Source organism: Cricetulus griseus (genome assembly GCF_003668045.3).
Source record: "Cricetulus griseus strain 17A/GY chromosome 1 unlocalized genomic scaffold, alternate assembly CriGri-PICRH-1.0 chr1_0, whole genome shotgun sequence".
NCBI classification, from domain to species: domain Eukaryota; kingdom Metazoa; phylum Chordata; class Mammalia; order Rodentia; family Cricetidae; genus Cricetulus; species Cricetulus griseus.
Window position 1 is genome coordinate 227,768,024 of NW_023276806.1, and position 12,473 is coordinate 227,780,496.

Genomic DNA, 12,473 nt, shown 5'->3' on the forward strand with positions numbered 1-12,473 from the left:
GCTTGGGAGCTCCTTGAAGGTAGAAATGGAAACTTTGGAAGTATGAATCCCCAAAAAATAAAACATTTTCCAGTTCTGGTGAAGTCTATGTGGTTTAAAATGATGACTGCTTGTTTAAAAATATGTGAATCAATAATATCACGATGGCCCAAGTATTACAAAGAGACTTTCAGTACCCTCTTAAGGCTTTTAGTACCAGAACACAGATAAATACCAGTGTCACAAAATGTCACAGCATCATAGAGACAGGAGGGGTCTGTATCATGAACACAGCTCAGAGAGCAGCCTGCCTGCACAAATCAAAGAACAGGGACCTATGGAGACATTGTGAACATCTCTCTTGAACTAAGTAACTTCTTCAAAGAAAGACAAAACTCAGCTCTAGACAGCGTGAGAGACCAAGTTCAGAATAAGTTGTTCCTTCCCCCAACACCACTCTGTACTCAGATGGGAATACCAACCCTGCCATGGAAATAATTCACCCATTTATTTTCTCACCTAGATCTCTCTCTTGTTTATCACTTGTACTTCATCTTCTCTCTTCTTCATTATTTACAGAAACACTAAACTCCATCTCAGAAAAAGGCTTTCAACATCATGATGAAGATTGTCTTCTTTTATATTCTTTCAACCCTGCTCGGTGAGTACCTGCATATCTGTCTCTGTTTCCCAAAGAGGAGTCCCTGGGAAGACATGGAAGACAGAAAAAATGTTGGAGGCATCTTTTCAGAGTTAGTGCATGACAGATTCTCTCTCTCAGCACTGCCACTGTTCCTACCCAGTTTAGTTACTCTCTGTGACAACACCTGCCTTCTCCACTTCAAGTTGATTGCTTATGTACTTTGGGGGAAGCATGGACATTGACACACCTACATGAGATCCATTCCACATTAGTGATTGTGAACTGGGGGTATGGGATGGGGGGATAATGGGATGGGAACTTGAGGGAGCAGGTTGGGTGGGCTGGGTGCTGGAGGCCCAGTGGGAGGTGGGACAGAAGGACAGAATTATGGAAGATACATCCTTGATAGGGAAGCAGTTTGGGGGTTAGGGAGAAACCTGGCTAGGGAAAACCCCAGGAATCCACAAGGATGACCCCAGTTAAGACTCCTAGCTATAGTGGAGAGGATTCCTGAACTGGGCATCTACTATAATCAGATTGGTAACTGCTCCGTCATCAGAGATTCTCTAGGCAGTAACTGATGGAAGCAGATGCAGAGATCCACAGGCCAGCACTGGGCTGAGCTCCGGGAATTTTGCTGAAGAAAGGGAAGCGGGATTGTACAAGCCAGGGAGTTCATTATGGGAGAAGCCACAGGGGCTGCTGACCTTGGCTCATGAAAGCTCATGAACTCTGAACCAACAGTTGGGAAGCATCCATGGGACCAACCTAGGCCCTCTCTCTTCCTAAGAGAATTGACATTTCAAATTGAGAAATGTTTATTTACACTAAAATGATAAACAATATCTCATTTTAAAGTAGGTGTTTCTATCCCTTGTCATTTTCTTCTAAATAGAGTAAGTCGATTAAAAATTTGATTCCCCATTTAAGTATGATTGAAGAGAAGGGTGCAATAACTTGATTTTTGCTTTGTTATTGCTTTGGACTTTTTATTCAGAGGTTTCCTTGGTGATTAATGAAAATATCCTATCCCTCTCTTTCCAGGTGCCTTTGCCTATAATCCAGACCACATAGCTGGTGGCACCCCCCCCTACTTGGTCTACCTGAAATCTGACTACTTGCCCTGCACTGGGGTCCTGATCCATCCTCTTTGGGTGCTCACAGCTGCACACTGCAATTTACCGTGAGTGATAAGAACTTCAGACCATTTTGCTGCATGAGTTCTCAGGTTAGATATAGACTCAGCCACCTGCATATGACTCTCAGTGAATGCGACATAGACGATCTTCAGGGAATGTTCATTGGGGAAGGCTAATGATTGCATAAACATTGATAAAGTATTTTTATGAACATCCCTATCATTCTAGGAAGCTTCGGGTGATTCTTGGCCTTACAAATCCATCAGACAACACTGAAAAGAATGTGGAAGTGACTGGCTATGAGAAAATGATCCACCATCCGCGCTTCTCAATCTCTTCTATCTCATATGACCTCATGTTAATCAAACTAAAGAGAACAATTCAACCCAACAACTATATACGAATGGTGGAACTGCCACAGCACATCATCCCTGAGGATACCATGTGTTCTGTCTCTACGTGGAGCTACAATCTATGTGACACCAGTGAGTTCATGGCCCTAAGTGATGACTTATGACTTTGCCGGTGTTCTCCCACAACTGGACTATCCTCTGAGCTTCCATTCTCTGCCATAGGATTTTCTTCAAGCTTTGGCACTCCTTTTCCTCCATCTCATTGGACGATTTTCAAGCCTTTTCTCAGCTATGCCTTTCTATCTTATAAATTAATATTTACTTATAAAGATGAAAGAAATAGTTTTAATGAGAATATATTTCTATGTCTAGGCCTAACTTGATCTGAAATATAACTTCCTTTTGTCTCAGAGCTTCAATCTTCTTCCCTCTAAAATGAAATACAACACTCTAGCAAGAGTTTTCATACCATTTAAAGCAAAGAATGAGCTCACACCCTTGAAAGCTGAAACACATAAATATCAAATATAAGATAAATCCATAATATTGTGGTAATTCAGACAGAGCATTACTAGGCAGGCTTGAGAAGAAATACCTGAAGACAAGGGAGAAGGAAGGGGGAAAAGCTGATCACTAGATGCCTGGTGTTTGATTGTAGAGTAGAGTAACTGTAATAAATAATAATATAGCGTGTACTTCAAAACACAAAATTCCTAGAACAATAAATTTTGAATATCAGCACCAGAAAATGACAATCAGAGTTACACTCACTGTGTATAAAAAAGAAAAATGACTTCCCCACAAAAAGCATGTACCTTATTTTGGTCAAACTCCTGAAGTAAACACTTCTCAAATAACCCTCAAAAGAAACATGGACTGTGAAAGTTTTATTGTACCTGAAAACAAAGCAAAGGAGCTCAATGTTTACTTTGAAAATTAGAGTCATTTTCAAATAAATATTTAGCAGTAACACATATTCAAATTAAGACACAAAAAACTCAAAATATAGAATTTTTACCCAAGAATCTCTAAGCAGAGCATCTCTAGAGAGAGGATATTATAGTCATTATTCTCATTCTACACCAGATTAGAAATAGGTTCTTTCTGTTGTTGTTTGGGGGGTTGTTTGTTTGTTTGTTTGTTTCGGGAGGTTGCTCTGTTTTGTTCTTGTTTTATTATTTATTTATTTATTTTACATCCTAACTGAAGTTTCCCTATCCCTCTCTTCCCAGTCCCTCCTCCAACTCCCCCTCTGCCTCTCTTCCCCTACCCTCCCTCTCCCTTAGAAACCCTTTCTTTGTCTTTTTTCCTTTTTTGTTTTGTTTTTGGAGACAGGGTTTCTCTGTGTAGCATTTGAGTCTGTCCTGGAACTCACTCTGTAGACCAGGCTGGCCTCGAACTCACAAAGTTCCACCCGACTTTGCCTCCTGAGTGCTGGGATTAAAAGCATGCTCCACCACCTCCTGGCCTAGAAACCCTTTCTGATGGGTATGCATGATTAGCAATGCTTGTGAGTCTTTGATGTAAAAGAAAGAGCTTGAATTAGAAACCATAATACATGGTGTTAAATCCTACTGTACCACCTAGGCTGATTGGTTTTCCTTTCCTTTTACTAGTGTCTTGAGTAATATTTTTATTTATTATTGTTATGATTATTTCATAATTTACTTACCAGATAATTACTTTTACCACCTGACAGATAGGAAATTAGACTCTGCATTTCTAAGTTCCTTCGAGCTCTAAGGCTTCTATGACAAAAAAGAGTCTCCAAATGTTTAGATTTCCAGGCAAATGTTAAAGCAATTTGTTTCATTTTGTTGCAGCAATGTCTCACACATACAAACTACCCTCCTAAGGAGGAGGACACTTGCATTATGACAAGCTTTTAATTTGATAATTACCTGTAAGCTTAATGTCTAAATTTCTTGGTTCTCATTTGAACTCTTTTCCTGACAATAGAGCAAGTGTTGACAATAGAGGAAAGCAAGAGGAAGCTTTAGTACTTAGGAGAACTCCTGCCAAGTATGACTTCTCTCTTTCCTTTAGCCAAGGAACCTGACTCACTGCAGACTGTGAACATCTCTGTAATCTCCAAGACTGAGTGTCGTAATGGCTATAAAGCCTATGACATCAAAGAAAACATGATCTGTGTGGGCATTGTGCCGGGACGAAGGCTGCCCTGCAAGGTAATGTATTCTCAATGCCTTGTTTTCCTCATTCAATTTCTTGTCTTCGACCAGAAAGATGACCTGGTTTTCTCTTTCCTGGTAGGAAGTGTCAGCTGCCCCAGCAGTCTGCAATGGTGTACTGTATGGAATTCTGTCTTATGCAGATGGCTGTGTTCTCAGAGCTGATGTTGGCATCTATGCTAGCATTTTTCACTTCATGCCCTGGATTGAAGATACTATAGAAAATAATTGAGCTCCCACAACAGGAAGAACTGACGAAACATGTGCCCACATCCGACCTCACAATTAAACAAATGGGCTCACTGGGCTGTGATGAGCACTGCAGTTGCTTCATCTACACACTCAGAGACTTAGCAATCGCTCACCAAGCCCTTTCGCTCTCCCCATCACTAAAAATGGGGAACTCAAGACTTACCATTTCTCAATCTAGCTGATTATAGAATTATTGAAAGGGGGCCAATTCCCGATCATTTGGGAATACCAGACTCTACTGTTACCACAAAAGTAGACATTTTCAGAAAGTTAACACGTCATTTGGGAAAAGGTTGTCTCACAGTGAATTAGGTAATAGAGGAATCAATCAAAGTAAGCCCTTAAAGACGGGGACTGTGAGAGGCCCTGAATTAAATCCCATATCCACACCACTCTTTTTTAATTTAATTTAATTTAATTTACATCCTGACTACAATATCCCCTCCCCCTTCTCCTCCCACTCTGACCCCTTACTTCTCACCTTCAATGCACCCCTCCTCCATATATGCTCAGAAAGGGACAGGTCTCCCATGGGCATCAGCAAAGAATGGGTATCAAGCTGCAGTAGGATCAAGCACATCCTCTTGTATTCAGGATGGACAAAGTGACCCAGAGAGAGGAATAGGTTCCCAAGAGCCATGCAAAGCACCAACAACAGCCCCTGCCCCCATTGCCAGGAGACCCTCAAATAGACCAAGCTACACAATTGATACACATGTGCAAAGGGCTTAGGTAGGCCCCATGCAGGCTCCCTGGTTGTTGGTTCAGACTCTGTGAGTTCCCATGAGCCTAGTAATCGGTTTCTGGGTTTCTGTGGATCTTCCTGTGATGCCACCGACCCCCTCTGGCTGCTACAATCCCTCCTCCCTCTCCTCAGCAGGAGTCCCCAAGCTCAAGCTTGGCCTAACGACCACACATCTCTTTTTTTGTTTGTTTGTTTTGTTTTGTTTTTTCGAGACAGGGTTTCTCTGTGTAGTTCTGGAGCCTATCCTGGCACTCGCTCTGGAGACCAGGCTGGCCTCGAACTCACAGAGATCCGCCTGCCTCTGCCTCTGCCTCTGCCTCCCGAGTGCTGGGATTAAAGGCGCGCACCACCAACGCCCGGCGACTACACAACTCTTAATACCAGACTTGAATAAAGGTCACTCATTTGACAGCTTTTCATGGGGGAGTTTTCTTTGGCCAGTTGACTGAAGGTGTAAAGGCACAAGCAAAGACTCTGTAGCCACTACAAGTAGACCACTGATGACTTTCAGTACAGAAAACTCTGAGGCAAATCGCATCCTCTCAGGGGTTCTGAAACCTCCAAACTGCCTAAGCCTCACCTAAGAGTTCCTGGAACTAAAACTGTGTGTCTCAATTTCTAAATGCAAACATGAGAGCTTCACCACCATATGTTTTATAAAGCAAAATTTTAGTTATGGGAAAAAACAAGAAGAATTGATCTCGTGACATCTCACCACCCAAAAATGTTTTTCAGTGTAAGCAACCATGAGAACTTCAGCAGGACACACTGCTGCAGAGGCGTCTGAATTGCACAGGTGTGTGTGTCATCTGTCTGTCTTACCATAAGCTCTATGACTTCCTTTACTGGAGATCAATTTAGTGAGAAGGAAGGTAAAATGCCTACGTCATGAGGGCAAATCAAGAGTGGAAGTGACTAAGGGTGGAAAAATACAAATAGTCAGCATACTTCTCTGGTCCTATGTTTTACTGTGGTTTAAGATGAGACCGGTGACACTTGTGGGTTGTGAAAATGAATAAGACTGCTTACTGAAGTCATGCAGAATAGTATTAACATACCGAAGGCAAAACATACCCATTCTTTGCTCAGATCTCTCTCAAGGGCTGATTGGGAATACATGTGACCATTTCCTTGTATCTATTGTCTTAATTCACTTGGGATTATTAATTTTTAAATGGGACAGGAAACTTAAAAACTTTCAACTTATACAGATGTCTGGTAATGAAATTTTTGCTACATCCTCAAATGGCAGGATGCATAATGGTAAAATTAAAAAAGAGCATCCATTTAGTTCCTTGAAGCCCCTCTATAAGATCCTACTCACATCTGTGAAGATGGAGCCCACCTGTAACACCACCTCACTTCAGTGAGAGTCAACAAAAATCTTGGAGAAGACACAAATATTCAAATATAGCACTTGACCAGAGGAGAGATTATTTTAAACTACACAAAATCAGAATCACAGAGCCAATGAATATTCTGATATAATTGGGCAAAATATGCTCTGGCTTCATTTGACCCAGGATGATAGAAAGAGGACTCCTTGAATGTAAAAGAGGAGCTAAGAAAATTATAAAGCAAACAGTTTGGGGTTTTTGTTTTTTTTCTTTTTAAAATTTAAATTAGAAACAATCTCAATCCCAGTTCCCTTTCCCTCCCCTCCTCCCTTGCCCCCCACCAGCCCCCTATCCTAACCCCTTTTTAGAACCAGAAGCAGTGATACACATTTGTAATCACAGCTCTCTGAATACTAAGTCAGGAGGGTCCCGAATTTGAGGATATATATATATATATATATATATATATATATATATATATTCTCAATATATATGATGTGTGATAAAATACACTGTGTGAAATTCTCAAGTAATTAATAAAAATATTATTTTAAATGAAAAAAATACTTTCTATTCGGAATCTATGGCTGTAGTGGAGAAAACGCTAAGGAAGGGTTCTGTACCAAGGTCTTCAGGGACATGAACTATCCAGACAGCTTTTACTTGCAGGCATCCCAGTCTCTCATTGGAACTGCAAGTCCTTCAACTCCAATGTCCCATCTGTGGTCCATCTTTACCTCACCCACCTGTCCCGTACCAGACACAAGCCCTCACTAGCTCCTGCCATCTGAGGTCCCCTCCCTCCTGTTATTCAGTTGTTTAGATGGATAACTATATATGCCTAGGACTGTGACTCTGCTTTTTAGCCCAATCTGACCTGTGTGCCCTAAATTTCCCTCCCGATTTTGACGCAGAACACATGGGATGTAGGTGTGAAGTCGTGCGGTCAGCAGGGCAGACATCGTGGTAATTATTTCCCTTTCCTGCTGTGTGTGAGTGTGAGCACCTGTGTGAGAAGGGAGGTAGTGGGGTGTGAAGACTGAGTTCAGACCCAGGTCACAGAAAAGCAGTGAAGGCCACTGTGAACATCAGGGAGATGGAAAAGATTCCTCCAAGTGTAGCTTCTGAAGGAAAAGCTTCTGTGTGCATCACAGACAACATTCTAGAAAGAATGTCCAAAAATCTTATTAAAAGTGTACTTCTTTGGGGCTGGAGAGATGGCTCAGTGGTTAAGTCTTCCAGAGGTCCTGAGTTCCATTCCCAGCAATGGAACGGCATGATGGCTCACAACCATCTGTAATGAAATCTGGTGCCCTCTTCGGGCGTACAGGGAAACAGAACACTGTATATATAATAAATAAATAAAAAATCTTTTGTTTATGAAAAGTGTCCTTTTCAACAACACAGTTTTAGAAAAGTTCAGAAGCAGAAACCCGTGGCCAGGCCTCTGGATCCCAAGTTAGCCTGCCAGCTACAGAGTGAGGCAAGTGAAAGTCACAGGCAGATGAACTTCTGAAGATCGGAAGGAATAGATGAGGGAGCCAGATGTGGAAGGAAACCCTGTGTGTCTACCCAATAAACTTCAGCACCGAGAATTATGGGCAAATGGTGCCCTCTGGTGGAACGATCCCTTCAGTCTCCACAGAGCAGGGGAAACAGCCCCCCCCCCCCCAAGTACCTGATCTACCAATGAAGGAAGCAGTAATTTTTCTAGGTGGTTCCTCACTGTCATAGCGTTACCTCAGATCTGGCTCAGGATCCTAGGCTTCATGTTAGCTCCGTCTTGGTCTTCCCTCTCTCATTGCCCCCCCCTTCTCCTCCCCTTCCCTTCCTTTCTTCCTCTGGCATCTCCTCCCCGATCCTCTCTCCTCCCTTCCGCCGCCGCCAGCCAGCGGGCCTGGCTCTGTGATTCTGAGCTGAGCGGCTTGATCTGCTTCTTACTCTGTAGGTAACTGTGCTTGGGTTGTAAATCCAGTTCAGACTTGGGCTTTCTAGTCCAACATTTACTGAACCCTAAACTCTAGACCCTTATATTTTTCTGAGGGGCTTATTTTCTACAGGATGAGTTCAAATTAGCTCAGTAGTGAAGACATCTCTGATTTAGGGCAATTAGTGATCAGTATGTCTCTGTCTCTCTGCCCCTCCTTTCTGTGTGTGTGCGTGTGGGTGTGTGAGCCTGAGTGTGGATTTTGGATATTGAATCCATGTCCTCAGGGTTTCATGCTTACAAGTCAGATGCTTTGCCAACTAAGCTATTTGATTGGCTCAACGTGATTTGCTTTTTTAAATATTTTCTTTAGGCAGAGTCTTCATCAGTTCTTTTGTAATTGTTTTGACTAAACTCATAATTGGCAAGGAAAAATTCTGGATTTAGTAGCTTCCAGCTGGAAAGTCTGACACTGGAAGGAGATTTTAATTTTCTTTTGTAATTATTTGCTATGTTAAATGGCAGGTGAAACAATATTTTACTTAAAATAGCATAATTAGTACAAAATAAATTAGTCTAATAAAGGGATCCAAAGAACATGTTGAGATTGGGTTTGGAAGGTCAGAGTGGGCATCATAGAAACAAGGGTATTTGTTTCAAGGGTGTGGTCCAGAGGCTCTCAACCTTCCTAGTGCAGTGCCTTGCGTTGTGGTGACCCCAAGCATAAAATTATTTCCATTGCTACTTTATAACTATATTTTTGCTACTGTTATGAATCATAGTGTAAAAAAATCTGTATTTTCAAATGGTCTTAGGGGACCCTGTGAAAGAATTGTTAGATTCCAGAGGGGCAGCCATCCGTGGGTTCAGAACCACTGGTGTAGTCGGAGCCGCCCTTGCTTCAATTCAGCCCACTTTGACCTGAGCTCTTGAAATTTCTCTGGGTTTTAATCCAACTCGCCATTGGGAACGGACACTGGCATCACACTGGGCCTGCCTTTCACTGTGCACGCTGGGGAAAGAAGCGCTAATGCCTAATGAATGCTTCCGTGTTGCTGCTCCGCATCGCTCCTTATTGAAGGAAGAGCCCACGTGGGCTGGGGGCTCGGCTTCCACAGCTGCCTTCTAGGATGGCCACAGTGGCTGCCTGTGTCCACCAGAATCCGAAACAGAAGTATAGGAGAGAAAAGATGAGAGACATCTTCCAAGCTCACAAGTGGAAGACGCAAAGTCTGTGCTCTGAGCTCCCCAAAACCTGAGGTTAAGTTACTGTGTGGCTCAGGCAGAAAAACAACAAGTGGTAAACCAGGAAGAGCCCACCTCTTCCTAGGGCCACGGAGTGGGGAAGTCCGGCTAGAAAGGAAGAAGATTCAGCAGGGCTTGCACAAGAGCCCTGGAAGACTGGAAGACAATGCCGTCTGTGTGTGTGGTTTTTGTTCCAATGCTCCAGCAGAGCTTACCACTGTGTCTGCACTGCAGGTGCAGTACAAGGTTCTGCCTTGGGTCACGTTGGCCACCTGGAGCCTCAGCTCTGTATCCGTGACTCGTGTGGCCAGGTAGTCAGCACCGGGGAGAGATTTGACCTCTTTGTCCCCAGAACTCCGCAGAGTGACCAGCCACTGTAGCTGCTGTTGAGGATCCTGCTGGTACCAGCTCATCCAGGGGTACTGGGAATCCTTCAAGATACAGCTCAGGGTCACAGCTTGACCACGTAGTACCAGACCCCACCTAGGCTTCTGTTCCAGCAAAGTTACCGTGGAGTCTGAAACACAGACAGGCCAAGATGAACGTAGGCAGACTAGAAAAACCTCACGTGTAGCCAACTGAGCTAAATCCTGAGGAAAATCCAGGAGTTACACAGACACGAGGCTGCTGAGACCAGAAGCCTTGACCACGGAGAGAGGCTGTGCAAGATGACTGTCTTAAAGGAGTTAGGGACAGCTTCTCTGCTTTCTTAGCTAAAGTGGCCTGCATCTCATTCTCTCCCTCCACCCTCAGACATCCTCAGTTGCCATCTGACCTGTAGTCACAGAAGTGGTGAGTCCACAGAGGCACAGAATAGAAAACCTCCACATCCCCGACCTCTCAGGCTCTCTCCAGCAGGGCAATCAGGCAAGAAAAGAGGGTCCAAACCAGTATGGTGGCAACCAGAAGCTGAAGTCCTGGGCCTGAAGCTCCAAGGGTGTGATATGCTCAGGAAACCCACTGTCATAACTCATCTTTAAAGTGCAAACCACAAGCTAAAGTCTGCACCCTTTTCACCCTTTCATCCTTTTCACTCCCACACACCACACACTCACTAAGTAACTCAGTGAGTGACTAGGCCCTGAACCCTCTCAGTAGTGATTCCTGGAAGTGCCTTGAATTTGAGTCTCAGCTCTCTCGGGGGACTAAACTGTCTTCAACTACAGGTGGAGGCTATTGAAGGGTTATATTAGGCAATATGACAGTGGACACGCACCTCCAATTTATCTGCCTGACTCCAGGAATGCAAACACAAAATAAAAATAGGAGCTTTGTCCAGAGTAAAGGAAACGATCCCCCTTTTTGTAACTGATCTGGCAGAAATAAAGATATTCTAAAGAGACACTTGTGCCTTTCAATCTCTCAGGTTATTGAAACAAAGGACCCCAAAGAAATGGGAATTTCCCCAGGAGACACATTCTGGGAGAAGGAAAAGACACCAGATAGAGTGGGAACTTGTCTCCTGGAAAGAGATTTCACACAGCTCTGACAAGCCTGAGGAATGTTGGGTCAATGGTGGGCAGGACCATAGTTTGACCTAGACTGCTTATCCTTGGCTTCCTAAACTTAAGGACTTCAAGGGTTCACTGGGTATCTTTTTCCCTTTTCTCCAATGTGATGTCCATACTAAATAAACCTTTTTCTACTTTTCATTGATTTGGCTCTTTTAACTTTAAGGACAGGTGGACACAGCCAACCTGGCATACTGGCTTGTTAGATCTCAAACCCAGCGCAAATGGCTAACTGGGGTGCCTATTTAACACACACAGACCTGGCCTCCAGGTTCTCCCAGCATCCCGTAGTCCCTCTCCGTTACTGGGTATGAGTGGCATTTCACACTCCCCTACCCCAACCTTCTCTAGGCCAGGGGCTGGGCTGCCCTTACCCAGCTACCCTTCCCTGTATAATCCAGTCATTTCCCCACCTGGACTTTCCCCTTTTGTCCACCCTTTCCCCTCTCCGCACTTGGCTTGGCTCAGTGGTCATGTTCACTCTGGACTCTCCCAGATGTCTCTGCTTCTGGCTATGTCCTCCCTCATATCCATATCAAAAATCGTCTCAATGTCCTCCTATTTCTTGTATCACTCAGCTTTGACCCCCAAGTTCAATAACACTCTCACCCTTCATTTTTCTGGAGCATTTACTTCAGAAAGAATGAGTTCTTCAAGCCTCTATAAATCTCCTTATTTAAAGCTGAATAAGCTCCCTAAGAGCCATAAGAGCCAGGAAGAAGAGGGTGGAGAAGAGATCCCTTGGGTCTGAAGTCACTGGCTCCTAGCTCTTCCCAGAGAGCCCTGTTTCTTTCCTACGGCCAGCCAAGCAGACTGCAGGATAAGAGACCCTGCGTCCTTCTCAGTTTACTGAGCTGTATGTCATGGTGGTTCCCCACGGACCCCTCTTCAGCCTAATCCTCAGAGATTGGAATCAGAGTGTCTCCTACACTCCTGTTATCTCCCTGGCTAACCTTCCTGCCTCCCAAGGTCAGTCCCTCCAGGGCTCTGCCTTGTCCTCCCTTATCTTGCCCAGCTTGCAGTACTGAGCCAGGTTAAGCCTCTTGCTTCCAGATCAGATGGCTAGCTAGTGCCTCCTGGCCTCTGCCGAACCAGTGTTGGAAGTCCTGGCTACCTCCTAGGGACTTTTCTCCACCACCATCACCAACTACAT

General features: G+C 43.9%; 1 protein-coding gene across 1 annotated transcript; it reads left to right on the forward strand.

Moving 5' to 3' along the window:
* Nucleotides 1-600: 600 nt before the first annotated feature.
* Prss58 (serine protease 58) lies at nt 601-4,535 on the forward strand. The gene is made up of 5 exons (XM_027389757.2): nt 601-640; nt 1,667-1,805; nt 1,990-2,246; nt 4,161-4,300; nt 4,386-4,535. The coding sequence occupies exons 1-5, from the start codon at nt 601-603 to the stop codon at nt 4,533-4,535; spliced, it is 726 nt and encodes a 241-aa protein (XP_027245558.2).
* Nucleotides 4,536-12,473: the final 7,938 nt, after the last annotated feature.

Bases quoted from the DNA above. Each gene is read 5' to 3' on its own strand.
- Prss58 (XM_027389757.2), top strand. From the start codon at position 601: ATGAAGATTGTCTTCTTTTATATTCTTTCAACCCTGCTCG. The intron at 641-1,666 runs GTGAGTACCTGC...CTCTCTTTCCAG, and splicing joins TATTCTTTCAACCCTGCTCG to GTGCCTTTGCCTATAATCCA. The intron at 2,247-4,160 runs GTGAGTTCATGG...TCTTTCCTTTAG, and splicing joins CTACAATCTATGTGACACCA to CCAAGGAACCTGACTCACTG.